Raw genomic sequence first — 27,095 nt, forward strand, 5'->3', positions numbered from 1 at the left:
ATTTCATATCGGAGTCTATCTGGCTATGGCTGGTGGCCGGGAATTGTTTGTGAGTGCCTTTGAACTTAACGAACCATTTCCTCTTTCCTCCAAACTCTGGCCTGGGAGAAGGTGTCAATCTATCTCAGGTCTGTGTTTTAATTACCTCCTGCGTCTTTCAGAGACAAGATGCTTGCTTCCTAACAAAGTTATAACACTCCTTGCCTGGCATCGTTTGCATTAGCTATTTCTCAGGCGTGTGCTAATTGGGGCTTTTGTGCTGAGCAGAAGGGGAATAAGGGAGGGGGGTGAACATCTATGTCAGGCAGATATGGAAGAACATTTTCCTGATACTAATATTTTCCTGACAATAACATTAGGTCATCATGTTGAATAAGTTGTCATTAGTTTTGCGCGCAAGTGCTCGTTACTTGAGTTTGCATCGGGTACTCGGATATGCACCAAGTATAGCGGGTGCTCGAGTGAGATGCTCGAATCCACGCATTTTCACTGTTAGACACCCCCCAAAAAGAAAAGTGTGGGGGATTGCTCATGTATGGCAGGCAATCCCCCGTGTTTTTTTTTTTTTTTGGCTGTATAACAGACGCAAAACATGCGGGGCGGAGACTTTTTTTTTTAAAGTCCTAATACAACCCTAACTCCAGGGATCCATTCACTCTAATGAGGCAGCAGGGTTAGTCTGGACTCCGTCTGGCCTCTGTTTAGTGGTGTCCTTTTTTCTTTTTTTTAAATAAAGGAGGTTCACAAAACTGTGGCCGAAGGCACTTTTATGCATGCCTAATGAAAAGACGGACACCGTGGGATCACAGGCCAGAGGGCGTCTCCATTTGCCTCCTTACAGGGAATCTTCCGCCGAGGGTTCCATCTGAAGCACGTATTTCAGAGATTTACACGGATACCCCCGCATAAGCGTTCAGAGCAGGATAAATGTGAGCCCAGCTATACTGCGATCTTTGGGAGGCTTTTTTTTTCTGCAGAGACTAGTTTTTGCATCGCCATATTTTGAGAGCTATAACTTTTTTCCATATTTTGGCTGACAGTCATGTAAGGACTTGTTTTTTTGCTGGACAAGTTGACATTTTTATTGGTACCATTATTGGGCACATGACTTTTTATCGCTTTTGTGACCACACAGCTTCTAATCTTAATTAGCCAGACTTCTAAATTTGTTAAGCCAAGAGAAATACACTATTATCTTTGTGTTGACAATATTGACTACTCTTGGTTTGGAAACAATGTTTGTTAATATGCTGATTATCAATTGTACTAAAGTCAGCTAGTTTATTTACAAGAGCAGGGGATTTAGCTCAACCAATGAGACCTGAGCACTGTACCCCCCCTCCCCACGTGACTGATGACCTTAGCCACATATATAAATATAAAAAGGGGTTTTCTATCCTGCTGAAAAGGGAATCATGGAGAATCAGATAGACATTCTTCAGGACAGCAGATGGATAGCATGGCTCAATCCAGATTTGCATTCTACATGATTCCGGCCTAAGGGTATACGACCATGACTGGAAGGATATAGATCTGCTCCATTGACCATCAGAGAACCCATGGATACATTTGGGGGAACCAGGTTGGGACGATGAAGTCATCTAGCCCCATGGATATGTTGTTTGGAGTTGCCAGGTGGGACCCTCTGGTCACCTGGAACCCATGGAGACGTTCGGAGAAGCCAGATTGGAACCAGCCGGTCATCTGACCCCATTGAAGCTCTTGGAGAAGCCCAGGTGGGACCATCGGGTCTCCTGCCCTGTACCTCGGTGGACTGTCAGCTTCCTAAGCTTGCTGCTACCTCCTCTCTGTGGCAGCCCGCCAAAAGTGGGGAGCCACTAGTGAGGTAGCTGGCCCTGGAAGTCCCGAAGTTGCAGCTGATCTATTCTGGGCGGGCCAGCGGCCGGGTGAGACTGTGCAATGTTGTGGCATCTTGGGTGTTTGCTGGGACTGTTCTATATGTTTGGTGGTTCAATAAAGTATTGCCACACTGTTTTACCCTCACCCTGCGTTGTCTGAATAGTGTTATGCCCATGGAAGACTCAAGGTCTTCACAGCATTTAGGGGGTTAAAGTGCGGAGAGCGGTGCAGGCACTGCTCCTGGCACAGAGTGCCAGCTGTCAGAATCAGCTGACACCTGGCGGCTATCACACCCGCACAACCTGTGTGCGATCGCCATGTCGTAATACCTCCCTGGTCAATAAAGCCAAGGGCACAGGAATGTATTACCATGTCAGAAAGGGGTTAAAGGCAGGGAACTTTACCTGTGATTAAAATATACTGCAAGAGAGGAAGGTGTTAAATGTGTATTCATCTACATTTCTCAGAGATCACCTTTAACAATGCTCAAGCACAATTAGCTTGTAGTGAAGTGCAGTCATCGTTCTAAATTAGAGATATACAGTGCTGGCCAAAAGTATTGGCACCCCTGCAATTCTGTCAGATAATACTCAGTTTCTTCCTGAAAATGATTGCAATCACAAATTCTTTGGTCTTATTATCTTCATTTAATTTGCTTGCAAGGAAAAAACGCAAAAGAGAATGAAGCAAAAATCAAATCATTGATCATTTCACACAAAACTCCAACAATGGGCCGGACAAAAGTATTGGCACCCTCAGCCTAATACTTGGTTGCACAACCTTTAGCCAAAATAACTGTGAACAACCGCTTCCGGTAACCATCAATGAGTTTCTTACAATGCTCTGCTGGAATTGTAGACCATTCTTCTTTGGCAAACTGCTCCAGGTCCCTGATATTTGAAGGGTGCCTTCTCCAAACTGCCATTTTGAGATCTCTCCACAGGTGTTCTATGGGATTTAGGTCTGGACTCATTGCTGGCCACCTTAGAAGTCTCCAGTGCTTTCTCTCAAACCATTTTATAGTGCTTTTGGAAGTGTGTTTTGGGTCATTGTCCTGCTGGAAGACCCATGACCTCTGAGGGAGACCCAGCTTTCTCACACTGGGCCCTACATTATGCTGCAAAATTTGTTGGTAGTCTTCAGACTTCATAACGCCATGCACACGGTCAAGCAGTCCAGTGCCAGAGGCAGCAAAGCAACCCCAAAACATCAGGGAACCTCTGCCATGTTTGACTGCAGGGACCGTGTTCTTTTCTTTGAATGCCTCTTTTTTTCCTGTACACTCTATGTTGATGCTTTTTCCCAAAAGCTCTACTTTTGTCTCATCTGACCAGAGAACATTCTTCCAAAACGTTTTAGGCTTTCTCAGGTAAGTTTTGGCAAACTCCAGCCTGGCTTTTTTATGTCTCGAGGTAAGAAGTGGGGTCTTCCTGGTTATCCTACCATACAGTCCTTTTCATTCAGACGTCGATGGATAGTACGGGTTGACACTGTTGTACCCTCGGACTGCAGGGCAGCTTGAACTTGTTTGGATGTTAGTCGAGGTTCTTTATCCACCATCCGCACAATCTTGCGTTGAAATCTCTCGTCAATTTTTCTTTTCCGTCCACATCTAGGGAGGTTAGCCACAGTGCCATGGGCTTTAAACTTCTTGATGACACTGCGCACGGAAGACACAGGAACATTCAGGTCTTTGGAGATGGACTTGTAGCCTTGAGGTTGCTCATGATTCCTCACAATTTGGTTTCTCAAGTCCTCAGACAGTTCTTTGGTCTTCTTTCTTTTCTCCATGCTCAATGTGGTACACACAAGGACACAGGACAGAGGTTGAGTCAACTTTAATCCATGTTAACTGGCTGCAAGTGTGATTTAGTTATTGCCAACACCTGTTAGGTGCCACAGGTAAGTTACAGGTGCTGTTAATTACACGAATTAGAGAAGCATCACATGATTTTTCAAAGGGTGCCAATACTTTTGTCCACCCCCTTTTTTAGGTTTGGTGTGGAATTATATCCAATTTGGCTTTAGGACAATTCTTTTTGTGTTTTTTTCATTGAAGACAAATTAAATGAAGAGAATAATACCAAAGAATTTGTGATTGCAATCATTTTCAGGAAGAAACTGAGTATTATCTGACAGAATTGCAGGGGTGCCAATACTTTTGGCCAGCACTGTATACACGGCTCCGGAAAAGCTACATTCCTCCAACACATGGTGAATTTACATTTTAGCAGAAGTAGAGTAGAAATTCCCAACTGTAATGCCATCCTTCAATATATGTAACAAGCAATACATTCATTAAAACATTTTTTTTTATTATTTAAGAACAAGCGCACTAACAAAATGGAGGACAAATAAATAAGTGACGTTTCACTGTTTAATCTGTTCAGTCAGTCAGGGGCATCTCCACAGCGATCTCTTCCAGCATGGCAAGGAAAGATGGAAGACTGTCAGCAGCATCTGGAATACAAAGTTATTTTGACTAGTGTAGAAAACCTATTTGACCTGCTATATAGCAATTCAGTGGTGTCCAATGACCCACATTAAGCATATAACGGCAGTTAAAGATCCGGTGCCCCCACCGTTATAGGAGGTATACTTAATGAGTACCCCTGGATGTGACCCCATCAGGTATTCTCCCATCACCTCTAGCTTCAAGCGCCCTCTAACCGGCAGTATCATTTTCTCTCAAGCTTCCCACCCATCTACACATCCAGATCTGCTGTTCTTTGCAGGGTTCTTCACAAGTCACCATCTGGAGACCTGCTCTTTATGGCTGTTCGCTAGACCTGATGTAAATGCACCCAGCTGTAAGGCACACGGGGGGTCTGAGCCCCAGAATGCGGACCCCTGCTGTAGGGAATGAGGCTAGTGACACTGGATAACAGTTATATGGGGAGAGTGAGGAGAACAAGGAAGCTAATGGTCAAGTCACTCAAAACCCAGCCCACAAGTCTAGACATGGATGAGGATTGTAGCCTGTTACCAACATGGCCGAGATTACTACTTAAATGGAATCTGCCATCAGGATTTTGGGACATAATCTGAGCGACCGATTCCAGCGGTGTGACACTTATCGGACTGCTTAGTGTAGTGCTGATAAATATCAATAATTATCAGTAGGAGACCACCACTAGAGGACTAGTAAACCTGCTGCCATGTAGTCCTACAGAGCTCATCCTCATCACTGATTAGCAGCTTTGACCATGGGTACAATTAATGGTGGGGTTACACAGAGCTCAGCATTCAGAGAACTGCTAGACAGAGAAAAGTGATGTCGCTTACTGTCATTTTTATGACCACAGGAATCAGGGTCTCTGCTACCCCATCTGAGTGCAGCACAATGTAGGGGCAATCACCTGGTGACAATTTTAACCCCATCAGCTGTACTCCTTCCCCTGCTGCTAGTTATAGGCTGCAGCAGTGACAGTGCAGGGGAAAGGGAGCGAGCTGTAAACCCTGCATGGCAAAACAACGGGGCTCTGATTCATCCAGACTGGTGTTATTAAAGTATTTGCACCATAATTCTGGCGTCATATCTAACTGCTGGCAGTCACTGTTTTCACCAAATGGTTTTAGGCTTTTACAGTGCTTGGTATGAAGGTGTCAGAACTGCAGTCACCCGTATTGATGACAGTACCATGATGTGTAGTGATCTCTGCAGAGTAAGGCTGGCTTTCACCATCTTATCTGCCATTTCAATTATAATCACCTACCTGACACCCAACTAAGTGCAGGGATGTCCATGAGGGCCGGCTCTAGGCTTAGTAGAGACACAAACCTTTTAGCATCATTCACATTAGCTATAAGACCGACACCAGCCAGGGAGAGGTGACTCAGTTTATGTTCTTCTGGGACATCAAAGGTCTCAAAATCTACAAGGCAAAATAATATATAATATAGTTTTAGCATAGGTTGATCTTTGGTAAAGGAATAAGCAACTGGCTGCTCAAAGATACCCAGCAATCTTGCTGCAAGTCCACTCATATCTTATGGTTTAAAAGGGCTTTAATGTGGTGCTTAAGATTAGGAGGCATTCCTAGATTGTAGTAAGATACGGCACTAAAATCTCTGTAAATACTACACCAACATGTGTGCTAGTTAGAAATTCACACATTCACCAGACATGTGGACAGGACAGTTTGGAAGAAATTACAAAGAACCAATCAAGAACCGAATATAGAAAATGTATGCATAAATAGGAAAAAACCTTTAATGAATACACGGTTAGGTAAGAGAGTGACACTAGAGACCGGCGCTCACACCAATGTACATACAATAGTTAAAATACAAAAATATAGAATAGATCTCACAGACACAAGGCAAAGTGTGTGGTATGGAATCCAATATATAATGTATCAGAGCAAAGATTATAGATCTAACCATGCAATAGCTCTGTCCAAGAGTAATTGAATAAATCTACTATATGACGAGATAAGAGTGCTTGTGCATAATCTAAATAGGGATTCCCAACACTTGGGTGGGCTCCACACAAGTCTCTGGACCACACAGGTACTAATGCTTTATTTACTACCGACCTTGATATGCACTAAGCACCTTTAGATTTATTCAATTACTCTTGGACAGAGCTATTGCATGGTTAGATCTATAATCTTTGCTCTGATACATTATATATTGGATTCCATACCACACACTTTGCCCTGTGTCTGTGAGATCTAGTCTATATTTTTGTATTTTAACTATTGTATGTACACTGGTGTGAGCGCCTGTCTCTATGGTGTCACTCTAAAAAACCTTTAATGAATACACGGTTAAGTAGATTTCCTATTTATGCAGAATTTGACTATTTTGTTCAGTTGTTTTTGATTGGTTCTTTGGCATTCCTAGTTTACCTTTGGGCTCAATGCACCAAAATGGATCATCTAGCATCAATGAACTTGAACCACCTTCACTGCACACGTCAGTGTTGTGCCCTCCTCTCCCCACCCCCAAATAGCTGCAAAGTCCCACCTGTATAGTGGAGCCCAAGACCACACTCTGGATCTCTGGCACTCCTGATGTCACGTGCAGGGGCCCCAGGAGCCTCCGAACACCACACTGACATCTGTCTGCTCTCCTCCACAACTGAGCAGCAGCAGAAGCCCAGCTAACAGACATTGCTGTCACTGCAAACACTCATTGGATTAACTGACACGATGTCAGCGAGTTTCTGAAGATCCGGATACTGCAGCCATGAGATCTGTGGCTGCATTAGGTAGATGGGACATTGCAGCTAATAGAGAGTAAGAGTGTAACAGAGATGGCCCTAAACTGCATTTAAAGGGAATCTGTCACCAGGTTTATTGCCACCTGATCTGAGAGCAGCACAACGTGGGGACAAAGATCCCCAATTCCAGAGACGTGTTGCTTTCTGGGCTGACTGCTGTAGTTTTGATAAGTGATCCTCCACCAGCAGGAGACTGCCACCAGAGGACTAGTAAAGCTACTGCCATGTAGTCCAACCCTGTCCCCACAACTGATGGATAGCTCTGTACACTGTGCATAGGCAGAAAGCTACCAATCAGTGGTGTGGGTGGGGTTATACAGAGCCCAGCATTCAGAGCATTTGTAGATCTGCAGCAGACACAGTTACTCTGAACTGCACCAAGCGATCCATCACTGTAATCAGGGTCTCTGCCCCTAAATCATGCTGCTCTCAGATGGGGCAGCAAAATCCTGGTGACAAATTCACTAACCCCATCCAGCTTCAGGTGCAAATATTAGAATTGATTCTGATGCTCAAAATTAAATGTAAAGGCAAGTGGCTAATGGCAGGCAATAGGTACAGCAAGGTGTGGAAGAGTTACCTGCAGGATTGTAGGGAACAAACTTCTCAATGTCGGGGTACTGCTGCTCGTCTGTCTTATCAGAAGTGTCAGAAACCTAGTGGGGAACGGGAACCAGGTCACAAGCTTCATTTATCCAGTATTTACCATTAGGTTCTCCATATATGATCTGAAAAGGAGTCAGCCAAGCCCTTGTGGCATAGCTGTGGCCTGGCCATACACTGTTTGGCTAGCAGCCATCTCTCCCAACATACAGATGAGCTCTCATGTGTTCTGTGGGGAGGAGGGTAATCTGCTGCCTCTAAGCAATGTGTGCCTAGAGAACAAGGAGCGGGTATTTGAACTGAACATTTGTTAGGGCAGCCAGGAGACCCCCATACACGTTACACAGCTAGATTAGCCAGATATTAGCCCACTTTAATCCAACAGATAATAATGGGACTTGTAATAGTAGAAAATGCCATGTGGTCTTCTTGCAGATGTTCCTGTGGCATTTTAGGATTATGTAGATACAAGTCTGTACATCAGTACAGGGCAGAACACAAGAGCGGTGTATGATCAGAGCTGCGGTAATACATTATACCTGTATAACAGCTGGCGCAGGCTTTGGCACTTTCCGGTCTCCTTTCAGAGGCTGCCCGTTCTTCTGGGTCATTACTTGCTTGTTGATATTTCCTAGAGCTTTTCTTGATGTTTTCCCACATGATACAGAACCGTGCACTTTGTCCTGGTGGGTTTTCACAAGCGACTTTCCTTTTTAAAAAAAAAATCAGATACTTTTTATTAAAAGACATTTTTAACATTGCACATAAACATTGAGGCATCACCCAACTGGCAATGCCCTTCAAAACCCACCCGTTCCCCCTCCCCCCGCCCATTACACCCCCAAAAACCATATGGCAAAGACAAATTTAATTACAGACGGCATATTATCATATAGCTTATCTAACTGTTAAAGCATTGATAATTTGATCCATGGATACAGAGCATAATATCTAATAGTCAGTGATTAGTTAAGTAGAACCTGAGAGACCACAACATTTCAGACTCAACTGATATTTAAAATGGACATAATATGATAACCATGAAACGTGCTCCATCTACCCCAGATTTGATCAAATTTCCGTATAGCCTTCCGCTTTTTGTACACTCCCTCTTCTAATCTTAATAAAAGACGCAATCTATCCAAGAATTCCTGGAACCTGAGAGGGATCCAACCAATGTGCAGCTATAAGCTTTCTGATCTGATATAGAGTCCTCTTAACGGCTATTATTTCATCCTCGTCACATCCTATTATTTCTACATGGCCCAACACACACTTTAGGATATAAGGGTAGATTACACTCAAACACATTATTAATGTACTACACACACATTCCAGAATACCGCGACCCTCCTACACGTCCACATCATATGCATAAGATCTGCTCCTTCCTCTCCACATTTTGGACACACACTGTCATTCCTTGCTCCAATGCGCTGTAGAAATTTGGGAGTTCTATATACCCTATGCAATAAGTACAACTGTGAGAGTCTATGTGCCGCACATGTAGATAGTATCGGAACGCTCCCCACCACATCTTCCCATTCTTCCGAGGTTATAGTACCAATGTCACGCTCCCACCTCTCCTTAACATTTAAGGGTCTGTCCCACTGAAATTGCTGCATAAGTATCCTGTAGATTCTGGAAATCAATCCCTTCCCACCTCTATGGCATAATAATGTGTTAAACAGTAGATGATGTTGGATTTTACTCTGCATATGTCGCGGCTGTACAAACCATGCATGCCTTATTTGGAGATAAAAGTAGAAACTAGTTTGTGGAATACAGTATTCTTCTTTCAGCTGATGGAACGATTTAAATATTTCCCCCTCTAATATTTGTGCCACATTAGTTATTCCCAATTTTTCCCATATTCCGAATCCTTTCAATTTCTGGATCTCTGGAAGGCCCGCATTATGCCACAACGGGGTAAAACCCTCTATTCCCAACAACAGTTTGATTTTCTGCCACGTTTTCCCCATAAGTGCTAGGGTCGGAAGATGCCGCCTAGCATCCCACCCCGAGATTCCCGTTTCTAGAAAGGAGGTAATTGGCAAATTGTGTTTGAGTAGAAGTATCAGTTTATCTAGGTTCCCCTGAATTAACCAGAGTTGTTGAGTCTGAGAGGCTAGAAAATATATCCATGGATTAGGTGCGGCTAGTCCCCCCTGATCTTTGGGCCTTTGAAGTGTATCCAACCCCTTTTTTCCAGATCAATTCCCGAAATAGTGCTTGAAATTTATAAAATTTTCTCATGGGGACCCAGACAGGTGAATTATGAAGGATATATAATAATTGGGGCATTAACACTATTTTAATGAAGTTAGTTCGACCTACTACTGATAGGGGGAGTTTGCTCCAAGTATTGGCCTTTTGTTGAAATCTGGTAAGCAGTTCAAGTAAGTTTAAAGGAATGTAATCTCCGATAGATGTGGTCACTCTAACTCCGAGATATTTAAATTCTCGCACAATCTTCAATCAAGTATTCCCTGCCCTAGTATTCAGAGACAAACCATCCACCGGCATAAGAACTGATTTATCCCAATCAATCTGTAGGCCAGAATGATCTCCAAACTCCCTTATTAAATTCATAGCCGTCGTCAGAGATTGCTCCGTGTCGCCCAAAAACAACAGAAGGTCGTCGGCATATAGGGCTACCCGCTCCTCCAGTGTTTTATAGCGGAACCCCTGTATTTCGCTGCTGGAGCGAAGCTTAACAGCCAACGGCTCCATAGCCAGGGCGAACAGTAAGGGAGACAACGGGCAGCCCTGACGCGTGCCTCTGCCCATTTCAATGCTACCAGAAAGATTGCCATTAATTTGAATCTGAGCTACCGGATTGTTATACAGAAGCCGCGGCCAGGCCCGAAATCCAGTACCAAACCCCATCTTTCTCAAAACAGCCCATAAATACTCCCATTCGACACTATCAAAAGCCTTAGCGGCATCAAGTGATAGCACTGCCCTACCACCCGCATTTTGTGACTGCATTTGCAGATTAAGAATTAATTGCCGTCGACTTGGCCGGTATAAACCCAGTCTGGTCTTCTGCAACCAAATGTGTGATAACCGCCACCAGTCTGGTAGCCAAGACCTTAGCTAAAATTTTTACATCTACCGAGAGTAAGGATATTGGCCTATATGATTCAGGGTTTAATGCATCCTTTCCAGGTTTTGTCAAAAGAACTATGCTAGCCTCCCTCATTGAAGTCGGCAAAGCCCCCCCCTCCCTCGCCCCCTTAAGCCCTTCCAGTAACCTGGGAAGCAAAACCCCCCCAGCTTCCTTATAAATTTCCGCGAGGATCCCATCAGTACCAGGGGCCTTGTTATTTTGAAAATCTTTTAAAGCTTCCTGCATCTCCTCCAGTGTAATTGGTGCATCTAGTTGCTCTCTCTGGCCATCTGTCAGACATGGTATTTGCATATCATGAAGATAGAGATCTATGTCCCTTTGCGCCTTAGTCAGTTTGGAGGAGTATAATTGTCTGTAAAACTTCCATTGAATCAGTAGTTACCGCACCCTTAGTATCCCTGATAGGTGCAATCATAGGAGCCCCAGTCTGGGCCTTGGCTATGGTGGCCAGCAAGTGCCCTGTACTCTCTCCCTCCACATAAAATTGCTGTTTAAGAAAGAACCGTTTATGCTCCGCTTGTTTCAATATATGATCATTTAGTGTAGCCTGTGCCCGTGTCCAGTGTTCCCTATTCTCTATGCTTGGGGACCCAACATACCTCTGTTCCAATATGTCTACTTCCCTCCGCAGCTCCTGAAGACGGGCCCTGTTTTTGGATTTGATCATGGAAATTTCCTTAATCAGGATCCCCGGTAAAAATGCCTTCATGGCTTCCCATACCGTATTTAAAGGGGCAGAGCCTATGTTGTCTTTAAAGAAACGATCCAATTTACCTGCTAAGTCCATCTGTTCCCCAAATACATCCAGCCAGTAGGGGTTAAACCTCCACAGTGCCCTTCTGTTTATGGTGCCAGGATCGACCCCCAAAACAACCAATAATGGTGAATGATCAGATAACAATCTCGTGCAGTATTCTACTTTAGTAACTAGAGGGACTAGATGACTATTTCCCAGAGCCAGGTCAATTCTGGACAGAGGAATAGGATGGCGAGTAACACGAATACTGCTTAACATTTGGGAATCGAGCCCGCCACACATCTACCAAGCTAATTTCCTGCAAGACCCTTGCCAACGACGTCTCTTGAGCAGCCCCTCCCCCAACATTACCCCTATACTTATCAAGCTCAGCGTGTAGGTACATATTAAAATCACCGATGACTAACAGGGGTATGGTAGCAAATTCCGTTATCCACGGGAATAGCTGGCGCACAGTCTGTATAGAGAAAGGTGGAGGAACATACAGAGCAATTAGACAAGTTCTAAGCCCAGCCACTCTGCACACTAGACATACATACCTTCCCTCCCTGTCACAAATACTTCCTTCACATTCAAAGGGTAAATTCGGATGAATCAATCTACTAACCCCCCTAGAATAAGTACTATGTGTAGAATGATAGGCCGGCCCCCTCCAAAGCTTGCTCAGTGCCGCAGCGGCCCCCATATCGCAATCCGTCTCCTGTAAATCTTTAGTTGTGATCTCCCATACCTCTAATATTCCAGGATACTACATTAACCTGCTTAACCATATTTTAACGATTGAAAATGAACTGTCACATGCCCCCCTCTGTACCCACTCCTGCGTCTGACCATCAACATTATAACATTGTACTAATACACAGTCTGTATTAATCAAAGTAGATTTTGTTCTTTTACCGCCATCACTCCCTCATTTAACATCCCCCCCTTAATTAAATGAATACCAACAGCCGTAACATGAAGAGCCGGATATTTAGCCTCATGCAACCTAACACGCCTTAGCACACGAGGCGCCGTGGCATAAGGTGCATCACAGACTCCCCCATTTTTCCCCCACACAGCGACTTTCCTTTAGGGAAATCTAGATCATGTGAGGACGGTTCCTGAGCCAACCATGTGGACCATCAATGGGCATGAAAGTGAAAGATTGCCAACACCAAAGCTGCAGAGGCAAAAGTCTTCCAATACACAAGGAACAGAATTATGCCCACCTGGATGTCAGGTGTACTAGTAATCCCAGCACCCAGCCCTCATGCCCAAAAGGACTACGTCATTTCAACACTAAAAGGATTTCACGTGACAAAACCCCACTGGAGTGGCACGTTAACCTCTTACCAACATGATTTGCCGTTACATCATATGCCAGATGTGACTTCACGCCTGGAAGATGATGGCTGTGATATTTAGCCATCATCTGCCTTTAATAGCCACATGTAGGCCAGAGCTCCACCTGTTAGAGATGGACAGCGGCATTACCAGCGAACTGAGAAGGGAGTCATGCCATGTGCCCATCTGTGCCCCTGTAACACGATCGTCGGATGCCATCACTGTCAGGAAGGAGTCTGCTGAAAAGACCCATGCCTGTCATGACAGATCTGTGAATGCTGGCTATATACTGCAGTATTGCTGTACATAACACAAGAAATCAGATAATTGCATGTTCAAGTCCCCTAAGGGGACAAAAAGGAAAAAGTAGAATCTGAACATTCAGATCACCCCTGCCCCTCTATGACCCATTTTAAAATAAAACATATGGGCGTTACTTCTGTAAAAGTCCAATCAAAATATAAAAATAATTTACCTGATCAGTGAACGGCATAAAAACAAAAACCCTCATATGGCTGTACTGACAGAAAAATAAAGATACTGCTCTTAGAAGAGTAAGAAAAATGCAGAGATGGGAAATAACATGGTCAGGAAGAGGTTAAATTCTGCCACTTCTATAGAAAACTGAACCCATTTGCCAAATAAGGCAGGGGGTTAGAGGAACACCGACCTTATATTGTAGAGATCAGGGGTGGTCTTGTAGACTTCTAGGATGCTTAAGAAGTGGACATTCCCTTTAAGCTACATTGTGCAGACAAAGCCATGGCAGTGTAGAAGGCCGACAAGATCTCAGTGGAAAGGCTGCAGGTTTGCGTCTGCATTAGGCAAGTTATAGAGGTAGAAGTGTTGGGACCTTGTTGCTGTGCAGGTAGAATCTGGAGCCTCGGCACCGTCCTGCGTAGCCCATACTACAGGGAGGAGGAGCAGCGCCATGTGTAGTAATCTGAGCAGGATAGTCAATGTTCAGCCAGCACTGATGGAGACTGACACCCCAACTCATTACCCAATACATGACAGGCTTAAAGACCCTCTCCCATCAGAGCTTATCCTCTTAGTATATTGTAATCAGATTATACAGCACTGTACTTACAGCTGCTCATTATACCTTTCTACTGGGCTAATTATTCTCTTTTCTCTGCTCTATGTAGAATTAGGAAGACTCTTCCCTGCAAAAATCATTCCCCTCCTGACCAAGCTGCTCTCATCCCCCTGCCAGGGACTTTTGCAGTGACTTATGACTCATACAAGGAAAACTGACCTCCTGTTTCTACATACAGCTTATAAATATTATCAAAAATGTCCAATCACATTGTAAATATAACGACATCCAAAAATGGGTGTGTGGCAATGGACACATGGACAGTGTAGAGCAGGGGTCCTCAAACTACGGCCCGCGGGCCACATGCGGCCCGCGGAGGACTTTTATCCGGCCCGCCGGGCTATGGGCGGAGGAGAGGAGAGCGGTGCCATTGCCCGCCCTTCCGCCCGCTTGCTCAGGGCCCCGGCAGGCGGATACTTACCTCTTCCCGTGCCTCCACAGATCCGCTGTCTTCCTGCTGTGCGCTTCCTGTGACGTCTCAGGTCAGAGGGCGCGGTGACGTCTTTACACCGCACTCTCCCGAGTGCTGTCACAGGGAGAGCAGAGCGGGACGACGCCGCCGCGACGCTGGAGTCCAGACCAGACCAGAGCAGCGGCAGCAGGTGAGGAGGAGTGAGGTGAGTATTGGATTTTTTTTTTTTTAATGTATGGAGGCATAGGTCATTATATGGGGGGGTGACATCCTGCATGGGGAATGATATGGGGGGTGACATCCTGCATGGGGCATTATATGGGGGGGTGACATGCTGCATGTGGCATTATATGGGGGGGTGACATGCTGCATGGGGCATTATATGGGGGGGTGACATGCTGCATGGGGCATTATATGGGTGGTGACATGCTGCATAGGGCATTATATGGGGGGGTGACATGCTGCATGTGGCATTATATGGGGGGTGACATGCTGCATGGGGCATTATATGGGGAGTGACATGCTGCATGGGGCATTATATGGGGAGTGACATGCTTCATGGGGCATTATATGGGGGGTGACATGCTGCATGGGGCATTATATGGGGGGTGACATCCTGCATGGGGCATTATATGGGGGGGGGGGACATTCTTCATGGGGCATTATATGGGGGGTGACATCCTGCATGGGGCATTATATGGGGAGGGAAGGGACATCCTGCATGGGGCATAATATGGGGGGGGGTTGACATGCTGCATGGGGCATTATATGGTGGGGGTGACATGCTGCATAGGGCATTATATGGGGGGGTGACATGCTGCATGGGGCATTATAAGGGGTGGAACAGCCTGCATATGGCATTATAAGGGGGAAACAGCCTGCCTATTGGGAACATTTACCTGCCCATTGAGGACCTATGCTGCCTATTGGGGATATTTACCTGCCTATTGGGGACATTTACCTGCCTATTGGGGACATTTACCTGCCTATTGAGGACCTATGCTGCCTATTGGGTACAGTTACCTACCTATTGAAATACCGGTTGATTTAACTTTACTTGTTCTTCATTTTAAATATTGTATTTGTTACTGTATTGTTTTTTTAAACTACAAAATAAGATATGTGCAGTGTGCATAGTAATTTGTTCATAGTTTTTTTTAAAAACTATATTCCGGCCCTCCAATGGTCTGAGGGACCGTGAACTGGCCCCCTGTTTAAAAAGTTTGAGGACCCCTGGTGTAGAGGGTTATGTAAAAGAATGGGAAGCCACTAGGTGGCAGCACAACCTCACATAACAGGATTTTTGATCCAGATGGCTGTGAATGTACTAGTCATTAGGTTACCTGACTCAGGGTCCTTCTAAGAATGAAATAATCATTCATAGATCCCAACAGCCAAATGTAGATGTATTGAAGTACAACAGTGAGACATAATACCTGTGTAGGATTGCATTGCCAAACCCAGGAAAAAAAAACCCAACCCAGACGTACATTTCGCCTTCTGCCTTCTAAAATTTTAAGTGCTATACAATATGATGATTGCAATATATTGAGAATAAAAACTTTGATTATTGCTTCTGTAAAGATGGGTGGGCAGAAGAAACCAAGTTCATTATGAGGTGGACCCCCAATTAACACTTGTGGGGAGGCGCAATTAATTTGTAAAAAACCAAAACACTGGAGGGGTGCTTTTTTTACTGCATTGCTGGAGTGGCGCTTTATATACAATTGCCCGGTCTCATACTCACTTGCTGCCGCCTTTGTTTTCCAGAGTTGCTCCCATCGTTGTCCGGTGAAGAGTGACCTGTTGGCTGCTCCAGTGTTTCATGGAGCTGCGGAGGTCACTTTCCCATACAAGTCTATGAGAGCCTTGTTCTGGCTTCCATAGAGTTGCATTGAGATCTTGTGTCGTAGCTTCTGACTTATGGCCAGTCAGCTGCGCTCACAAGATAGTGCCATAGGAACAGAACAGTGCCGAAAAATAGTGAAGACGCCGGAGGGCGAGTATATGACCAGAGGCCCTACATTTAAAAGAGCCATCCCAGCGCTGAAAACCAAACAAAAAAAGCTGGAGTGGTGCTGTAAGTCCCAACTTTCCATGAGTATCAGGCGGCTCCACCATGCCCTGTCCATGCTCCACCCACTTGGCAGAGCTGGCTGACCTGGCATGAAAGTGCTAAAAAGGTCACAATTTTTAATCATTAAGTTGCATAAAAGTTTTGACTTGTCAGAGTTCTGCTAGAAATCTATTAAACCCCTTGATGAATTGGGGCCAGATCGGCCGTTACCTTTAGAAACCACTTACCGGCACCTGATAGTTGTGCACGATCTCTGGACAACAGCGCAGCATTAACATCACCGTTCTCCTGGTCAGTGTAGATCACGGTCGCCATTATAGTCAGATTCTGCAGGCAAAATATAAGAATGAGCCACATTTCATTGTACAACACACAAACAAGTAGTGTCCTCCTCACCAACCCCTGGACAATCTCCTCACACCACAACTCAGGAATATTAGAGGAGCCCTTCATTATGATGGTCCTTGTCAGGAGGAATATAGCGTAAGCTCAGAAGAGGAAGCCATTCCTGGTAAGCAGGTGCCCAGTGTTATAGCGATGATCCTCCTACAGATGCCAGGACCAGAGAATAGAGGCCTGTACCTCCAACCACAGCAACAACCCATTACAGGGACCGGACAGATCCTTAGTGCTATGTGCAGCACTGATCAGCAGCCATATCTACACTGCAGCAATTACCCATCACAGGGTCCTGACAGATCCATAGTGCTATGAGCAGCACTGACCAGCCGCCATGTCTACACTGCAGCAATTACCCATTACAGGGTCCTGACAGATCCATAGTGCTATGAGCAGCACTGATCAGCAGCCAAGTCTACACTGAAGCAATTACCCATTACAGGGACCTGACAGATCCATAGTGCTATGAGCAGCACTGATCAGTAGCCATGTCTACACTGCAGCAATTACCCATTACAGGGACCTGACAGATCCATAGTGCTATGTGCAGCACTGATCAGCCGCCATGTCTACACTGCAGCAATTAGCCATTACAGGGCCCTGACAGATCCATAGTGCTATGTGCAGCACTGATCAGCAGCCATGTCCACACTGCAGCAATTAACCATTACAGGGACCTGACAGATCCATAGTGCTATGAGCAGCACTGATCAGCAGCCATGTCTACACTGCAGCAATTACCCATTACAGGGACCTGACAGATCCATAGTGCTATGAGCAGCACTGATCAGCAGCCATGTCCACACTGCAGCAATTACCCATTACAGGGTCCTGATAGATTCATAGTGCTATGAGCAGCACTGATCAGCAGCCATGTCTACACTGCAGCAATTACCCAATACAGGGTCCTGACAGATCCATAGTGCTATGAGCAGCACTGATCAGCCGCCATGTCTACACTGCAGCAATTACCCATCACAGGGTCCTGACAGATCCATAGTGCTGTGAGCAGCACTGATCAGCAGCAATGTCTACACTGCAGCAATTACCCATTACAGGGACCTGACAGATTCATAGTGCTATGAGCAGCACTGATCAGCAGCCATGTTTACACTGCAGCAATTACCCATTACAGGGTCCTGACAGATCCATAGTGCTATGAGCAGCACTGATCAGCAGCCATGTCTACACTGCAGCAATTACCCATTACAGGGTCCTGACAGATCCATAGTGCTATGAGAAGCACTGATGAGCAGCCATGTCTACACTGCAGCAATTACCCATTACAAGGTCCTGACAGATGCATAGTGCTATGAGCAGCACTGATCAGCAGCCATGTCTACACTGCAGCAATTACCCATTACAGGGTCCTGACATCCATAGTGCTATGAGCAGCACTGATCAGCAGCCATGTCTACACTGCAGCAATTACCCATTGCAGGGTCCTGACAGATCCATAGTGCTATGAGCAGCACTGATCAGCAGCCATGTCTACACTGCAGCAATTACCCATTACAGGGTCCTGACAGATCCATAGTGCTATGAGCAGCACTGATCAGCAGCCATGTCTATACTGCATCAATTACCAATTACAGGGTCCTGACATTCATAGTGCTATGAGCAGCACTGATCAGCAGCCATGTCTACACTGCAGCAATTACCTATTACAGGGTCCTGACAGATCCATAGTGCTATGAGCAACACTGATCAGCAGCCATGTCTACACTGCAGCAATTACCCATTACAGGGTCCTGACAGATCCATAGTGCTATGAGCAGCACTGATCAGCAGCCATGTCTACACTGCAGCAATTACCCATTACAGGGTCCTGACATCCATAGTGCTATGAGCAGCACTGATCAGCAGCCATGTCTACACTGCAGCAATTACCCATTACAGGGTCCTGAGAGATCCATAGTGCTATGAGCAGCACTGATCAGCAGCCATGTCTACACTGCACCAATTACCCATTACAGGAACCTGACAGATCCATAGTGCTATGAGCAGCACTGATCAGCAGCCATGTCTACACTGCAGCAATTACCCATTACAGGAACCTGACAGATCCATAGTGCTATGAGCAGCACTGATCAGCTGCCATGTCTACACTGCAGCAATTACCATTACAGGGTCCTGACAGATCCATAGTGCTATGAGAAGCACTGATGAGCAGCCATGTCTAGACTGCAGCAATTACCCATTACAGGGTCCTGACATCCATAGTGCTATGAGCAGCACTGATCAGCAGCCATGTCTACACTGCAGCAATTACCCCTTACAGGGTCCTGAGAGATCCATAGTGCTATGAGCAGCACTGATCAGCAGCCATGTCTACACTGCAGCAATTACCTATTACAGGATCCAGACAGATCCATAGTGCTATAAGCAGCACTGATCAGCAGCCATGTCTACACTGCAGCAATTACCCATTACAGGGTCCTGACAGATCCATAGTGCTATGAGCAGCACTGATCAGCCGCCATGTCTACACTGCAGCAATTACCCATTACAGGGTCCTGACAGATCCATAGTGCTATGAGCAGCACTGATCAGCAGCCATGTCTACACTGCAGCAATTACACATTAGAGGGACCTGACAGATCCATAGTGCTATGAGCAGCACTGATCAGCCGCCATGTCTACACTGCAGCAATTACCCCTTACAGGGACCTGACAGATCCATAGTGCTATGAGCAGCACTGATCAGCAGCGAATGTTTACACTGCAGCAATTACCCATTACAGGGTCCTGACAGATCCATAGTGCTATGAGCAGCACTGATCAGCCGCCATGTTTACACTGCAGCAATTACCCATTACAAGGTCCTGACAGATCCATAGTGCTATGAGCAGCACTGATCAACAGCCATGTCTACACTGCAGCAATTACCCATTACAGGGACCTGACAGATCCATAGAGCTATGAGCAGCACTGATCAGCAGCCATGTCTACACTGCAGCAATTACCCATTACAGGGTCCTGACAGATGCATAGTGCTATGAGCAGCACTGATCAGCAGCCATGTCTACACTGCAGCAATTACCCATTACAGGAACCTGACAGATCCATAGTGCTATGAGCAGCACTGATCAGCTGCCATGTCTACAACACTGCAGCAATTACCCATTACAGGGCCCTGACAGATCCATAGTGCTATGAGCAGCACTGATAAGCAGCCATGTCTACACTGCAGCAATTACCCATTACAGGGTCCTGACAGATCCATAGTGCTATGAGCAGCACTGATAAGCAGCCATATCTACACTGCAGCAATTACCCATTACAGGGTACTGACAGATCCATAGTGCTATGAGCAGCACTGATCAGCCGCCATGTCTACACTGCAGCAATTACCCATTACAGGGTCCTGACAGATCCATAGTGCTATGAGCAGCACTGATCAGCAGCCATGTCTACACTGCAGCAATTACACATTAGAGGGACCTGACAGATCCATAGTGCTATGAGCAGCACTGATCAGCCACCATGTCTACACTGCAGCAATTACCCATTACAGGGTCCTGACAGATCCATAGTGCTATGAGCAGCACTGATCAGCCATCATGTCTACACTGCAGCAATTACCCATTACAGGGTCCTGACAGATGCATAGTGCTATGAGCAGCACTGATCAGCAGCCATGTCTACACTGCAGCAATTACCCATTACAGGGACCTGACAGATCCATAGTGCTATGAGCAGCACTGATCAGCAGCCATGTCTACACTGCAGCAATTACCCATTACATGGACCTGACAGATCCATAGTGCTATGAGCAGCACTTATCAGCAGCCATGTCTACACTGCAGCAATTACCCATTACAGGGACCTGACAGATCCATAGTGCTATGAGCAGCACTGATCAGCAGCCATGTCTACACTGCAGCAATTACCTATTACAGGGTCCTGACAGATCCATAGTGCTATGAGCAGCACTGATCAGCAGCCATGTCTACACTGCAGCAATTACCCATTACAGGGACCTGACAGCTCCATAGTGCTATGAGCAGCACTGTTCTGCCGCCATGTCTACACTGCAGCAATTACCCATTACAGGGTCCTGACAGATCCATAGAGCAATGAGCAGCACTGATCAGCAGCCATGTCTACACTGCAGCAATTACCCATTACAGGGTCCTGACAGATCCATAGAGCAATAAGCAGCACTGATCAGCAGCCATGTCTACACTGCAGCAATTACCCATTACAGGGACCTGACAGATCCATAGTGCTATGAGCAGCACTGATCATCAGCCATGTCTACACTGCAGCAACTACCTATTACAGGGTCCTGACAGATCCATAGTGCTATGAGCAGCACTGATTAGCAGCCATGTCTACACTGCAGCAATTACCCATTACAGGGACCTGACAGATCCATAGTGCTATGAGCAGCACTGTTCAGCAGCCATGTCTACACTGCAGCAATTACCCATTACAGGGTCCTGACAGATCCATAGAGCAATGAGCAGCACTGATCAGCAGCCATGTCTACACTGCAGCAATTACCCATTACAGGGTCCTGACAGATCCATAGTGCTATGAACAGCACTGATCAGCCGCCATGTATACACTGCAGCAATTACCCATTACAGGGTCCTGACAGATCCATAGTGCTATGAGCAGCAGTGATCAGCAGCTATGTCTACACTGCAGCAATTACCCATTACAGGGACCTGACAGATCCATAGAGCTATGAGCAGCACTGATCAGCAGCCATGTCTACACTGCAGCAAATACCCATTACAGGGTCCTGACAGATGCATAGTGCTATGAGCAGCACTGATCAGCAGCCATGTCTACACTGCAGCAATTACCCATTACAGGAACCTGACAGATCCATAGTGCTATGAGCAGCACTGATCAGCTGCCATGTCTACACTGCAGCAATTACCCATTACAGGGCCCTGACAGATCCATAGTGCTATGAGCAGCACTGATAAGCAGCCATGTCTACACTGCAGCAATTACCCATTACAGGGTCCTGACAGATCCATAGTGCTATGAGCAGCACTGATCAGCAGCCATATCTACACTGCAGCAATTACCCATTACAGGGTCCTGACAGATCCATAGTGCTATGAGCAGCACTGATCAGCCGCCATGTCTACACTGCAGCAATTACCCATTACAGGGTCCTGACAGATCCATAGTGCTATGAGCAGCACTGATCAGCAGCCATGTCTACACTGCAGCAATTACACATTAGAGGGACCTGACAGATCCATAGTGCTATGAGCAGCACTGATCAGCCACCATGTCTACACTGCAGCAATTACCCATTACAGGGTCCTGACAAATCCATAGTGCTATGAGCAGCACTGATCAGCCATCATGTCTACACTGCAGCAATTACCCATTACAGGGTCCTGACAGATGCATAGTGCTATGAGCAGCACTGATCAGCAGCCATGTCTACACTGCAGCAATTACCCATTACAGGGACCTGACAGATCCATAGTGCTATGAGCAGCACTGATCAGCAGCCATGTCTACACTGCAGCAATTACCCATTACATGGACCTGACAGATCCATAGTGCTATGAGCAGCACTGATCAGCAGCCATGTCTGCACTGCAGCAATTACCCATTACAGGGACCTGACAGATCCATAGTGCTATGAGCAGCTCTGATCAGCAGCCATGTCTACACTGCAGCAATTACCTATTACAGGGTCCTGACAGATCCATAGTGCTATGAGCAGCACTGATCAGCAGCCATGTCTACACTGCAGCAATTACCCATTACAGGGACCTGACAGCTCCATAGTGCTATGAGCAGCACTGTTCTGCCGCCATGTCTACACTGCAGCAATTACCCATTACAGGGTCCTGACAGATCCATAGAGCAATGAGCAGCACTGATCAGCAGCCATGTCTACACTGCAGCAATTACCCATTACAGGGTCCTGACAGATCCATAGAGCAATGAGCAGCACTGATCAGCAGCCATGTCTACACTGCAGCAATTACCCATTACAGGGACCTGACAAATCCATAGTGCTATGAGCAGCACTGATCAGCAGCCATGTCTACACTGCAGCAACTACCTATTACAGGGTCCTGACAGATCCATAGTGCTATAAGCAGCACTGATCAGCAGCCATGTCTACACTGCAGCAATTACCCATTACAGGGACCTGACAGATCCATAGTGCTATGAGCAGCACTGTTCAGCAGCCATGTCTACACTGCAGCAATTACCCATTACAGGGTCCTGACAGATCCATAGAGCAATGAGCAGCACTGATCAGCAGCCATGTCTACACTGCAGCAATTACCCATTACAGGGTCCTGACAGATCCATAGTGCTATGAACAGCACTGATCAGCCGCCATGTATACACTGCAGCAATTACCCATTACAGGGTCCTGACAGATCCATAGTGCTATGAGCAGCACTGATCAGCAGCCATGTCTACAATGTAGCAATTACCCATTACAGGGTCCTGACAGATCCATAATGCTATGAGCAGCACAGATCAGCAGCCATGTCTACACTGCAGCAATAAAACATTACAGGGACCTGACAGATCCATAGTGCTATGAGCAGCACTGATCAGCAGCCATGTCTACACTGCAGCAATTAAACATTACAGGAACCTGACAGATACATAGTGCTATGAGAAGCACTGATCAGCAGCCATGTCTACACTGCAGCAATTACCCATTACAGGAACCTGACAGATCGAAAGTGCTATGAGCAGTATTGATCAGCAGCCATGTCTACACTGTAGCAATTACTCATTACAGGAACCTGACAGATCCATAGTGCCATGAGCAGCACTGATCAGCAGCCATGTCTACACTGCAGCAACTACACATTACAGGGTCCTGACAGATCCATAGTGCTATGAGCAGTATTGATCAGCAGCCATGTCTACACTGTAGCAATTACTCATTACAGGAACCTGACAGATCCATAGTGCCATGAGCAGCACTGATCAGCAGCCATGTCTACACTGCAGCAAATACCCATTACAGGGTCCTGACTGATACATAGTGCTATGAGCAGCACTGATCAGCTGCCATGTCTACACTGTAGCAATTACCCAATACAGGGTCCTGACAGTTCCATAGTGCTATGAGCAGCACTGATCAGCCGCCATGTCTACACTGTAGCAATTACCCAATACAGGGTCCTGACAGATCCATAGTGCTATGAGCAGCACTAAACAGCAGCCATGTCTACACTGCAGCAATTACCCAATACAGGGTCCTGACAGATCCATAGTGCTATGAGCAACACTGATCAGCAGCCATGTCTACCATGCAGCAATTACCCAATACAGGGTCCTGACAGATCCATAGTGCTATAAGCAGCACTGATCAGCAGCCATGTCTACACTGCAGCAATTACCCAATACAGGGTCCTGACAGATCCATAGTGCTATGAGCAGCACTGATCAGCAGCCATGTCTACACTGCAGCAATTACTCATTACAGGGTACTGACAGATCCATAGTGCTATGAGCAGCACTGAACAGCCAGCATGTGTACACTGCAGCAATTACCCATTACAGGGTCCTGACATATCCATAGTGCTATGAGCAGCACTGATCAGCCGCCATGTCTACACTGCAGCAATAACCCATTACACGGACCTGACAGATCCATAGTGCTATGAACAGCACTGATCAGCCGCCATGTCTACACTGCAGCAATTACCCATTACACGGACCTGACAGATCAATAGTGCTATGATCAGCACTGATCAACAGCCATGTCTACACTGCAATTACCCATTACAGGGTCCTGACTGATCCATAGTGTTATGAGCAGCACTAATCAGCCGCCATGTCTACACTGCAGCAATTACCCATTACAGGGTCCTGACATCCATAGTGCTATGAGCAGCACTGATCAGCAGCCATGTCTATACTGCAGCAATTACCCATTACAGGGTCCTGACAGATCCATAGTGCTATGAGCAGCAATGATCAGCAGCCATGTCTACACTGCAGCAATTACCCAATACAGGGTCCTGACAGATCCATAATGTTATGAGCAGCAATGATCAGCAGCCATGTCTACACTGCAGCAATTACCCAATACAGGGTCCTGACAGATCCATAGTGCTATGAGCAGCACTGTTCAGCCAGCATGTGTACACTGCAGCAATTACCCATTATAGGTTCCTGACAGATCCATAGTGCTATGAGCAGCACTGATCAGCCGCCATGTCTACACTGCAGCAATTACCCATTACAGGGTCCTGACATCCATAGTGCTGTGAGCAGCACTGATCAGCCGACATGTCTACACTGCAGCAATTACCCATTACAGGGTCCTGACAGATCCATAGTGCTATGAGCAGCACTGATCAGGAGCCATGTCTACACTGCAGCAATTATCCATTACAGGGTCCTGACACCCATAGAGCTATGAGCAGCACTGATCAGCCGCCATGTCTACACTACAGCAATTACCCATTACAGGGACCTGACAGATCCATAGTGGTATGAGCAGCACTGATCAGCAGCCATGTCTACACTGCAGCAATTACTCATTACAGGGTCCTGACAGATCCATAGTGCTATGAGCAGCACTGATCAGCCAGCATGTCTACACTGCAGCAATTACCCATTACAGGGTCCTGACATCCATAGTGCTATGAGCAGCACTGATCAGCAGCCATGTCTACACTGCAGCAATTACCCATTACAGGGTCCTGACAGATCCATAGTGCTATGAGCAGCAGGGATCAGCAGCCATGTCTACACTGCAGCAATTACCCATTACAGAGTCCTGACATCCATAGTGCTATGAGCAGCACTGATCAGCCGCCATGTCTACACTGCAGCAATTACCCATTACAGGGACCCGACAGATCCATAGTTCTATGAGCAGCACTGATCAGCAGCCATGTCTACACTGTAGCAATTACCCATTACAGGGTCCTGACAGATCCATAGTGCTATGAGTAGCACTGATCAGCCGCCATGTCTACACTGCAGCAATTACCCATTACAGGGTCCTGACAGATCCATAGAGCAATGAGCAGCACTGATCAGCAGCCATGTCTACACTGCAGCAATTACCCATTACAGGGTCCTGACAGATCCATAGTGCTATGAACAGCACTGATCAGCCAGCAAGTGTACACTGCAGCAATTACCCATTACAGGGTCCTGACAGATCCATAGAGCTATGAGTCAGCACTGATCAGCTGCCATGTCTACACTGCAGCAATTACCCATTACAGGGTCCTGACATCCTTAGAGCTATGAGCAGCACTGATCAGCCGCCATGTCTACACTGCAACAATTACCCATTACACGGACCTGACAGATCCATAGTGCTATGAGCAGCACTGATCAGCAGCCATGTCTACACTGCAGCAATTACCCATTACAGGGTCCTGACTGATCCATAGTGTTATGAGCAGCACTAATCAGCAGCCATGTCTACACTGCAGCAATTACCCATTACAGGGTCCTGACAGATCCATAGTGCTATGAGCAGCAATGATCAGCCGCCATGTCTACACTGCAGCAATTACCCATTACAGGGTCCTGACAGATCCATAGTGCTATGAGTAGCACTGATCAGCCGCCATGTCTACACTGCAGCAATTACCCATTACAGGGTCCTGACAGATCCATAGAGCAATGAGCAGCACTGATCAGCAGCCATGTCTACACTGCAGCAATTACCCATTACAGGGTCCTGACAGATCCATAGTGCTATGAACAGCACTGATCAGCCAGCAAGTGTACACTGCAGCAATTACCCATTACAGGGTCCTGACAGATCCATAGAGCTATGAGTCAGCACTGATCAGCTGCCATGTCTACACTGCAGCAATTACCCATTACAGGGTCCTGACATCCTTAGAGCTATGAGCAGCACTGATCAGCCGCCATGTCTACACTGCAACAATTACCCATTACACGGACCTGACAGATCCATAGTGCTATGAGCAGCACTGATCAACAGCCATGTCTACACTGCAGCAATTACCCATTACAGGGTCCTGACTGATCCATAGTGTTATGAGCAGCACTAATCAGCACCCATGTCTACACTGCAGCAATTACCCATTACAGGGTCCTGACAGATCCATAGTGCTATGAGCAGCAATGATCAGCAGCCATGTCTACACTGCAGCAATTACCCAATACAGGGTCCTGACAGATCCATAATGCTATGAGCAGCACTGATCAGCAGCCATGTCTACACTGCAGCAATTACTCATTACAGG

At 46.3% G+C, this 27,095-nt stretch overlaps 1 protein-coding gene across 1 annotated transcript; it reads right to left on the reverse strand.

Moving 5' to 3' along the window:
- Positions 1-4,246: 4,246 nt before the first annotated feature.
- On the reverse strand, positions 4,247-10,579 carry LOC141220354 (securin-like). Its single transcript, XM_073666281.1, has 5 exons — positions 10,570-10,579; positions 8,230-8,399; positions 7,668-7,743; positions 5,577-5,735; positions 4,247-4,320 (listed from the first exon to the last, which is right to left on the reverse strand). Exons 1-5 carry the CDS (start codon positions 10,577-10,579, stop codon positions 4,247-4,249), a joined length of 489 nt encoding a protein of 162 aa, XP_073522382.1.
- Between the last annotated feature and the right edge of the window lie 16,516 nt (positions 10,580-27,095).

This window comes from Phyllobates terribilis, unplaced genomic scaffold, assembly GCF_046119375.1.
Source record: "Phyllobates terribilis strain yellow unplaced genomic scaffold, ASM4611937v1 Scaffold_283__1_contigs__length_2490627, whole genome shotgun sequence".
NCBI lineage: Eukaryota > Metazoa > Chordata > Amphibia > Anura > Dendrobatidae > Phyllobates > Phyllobates terribilis.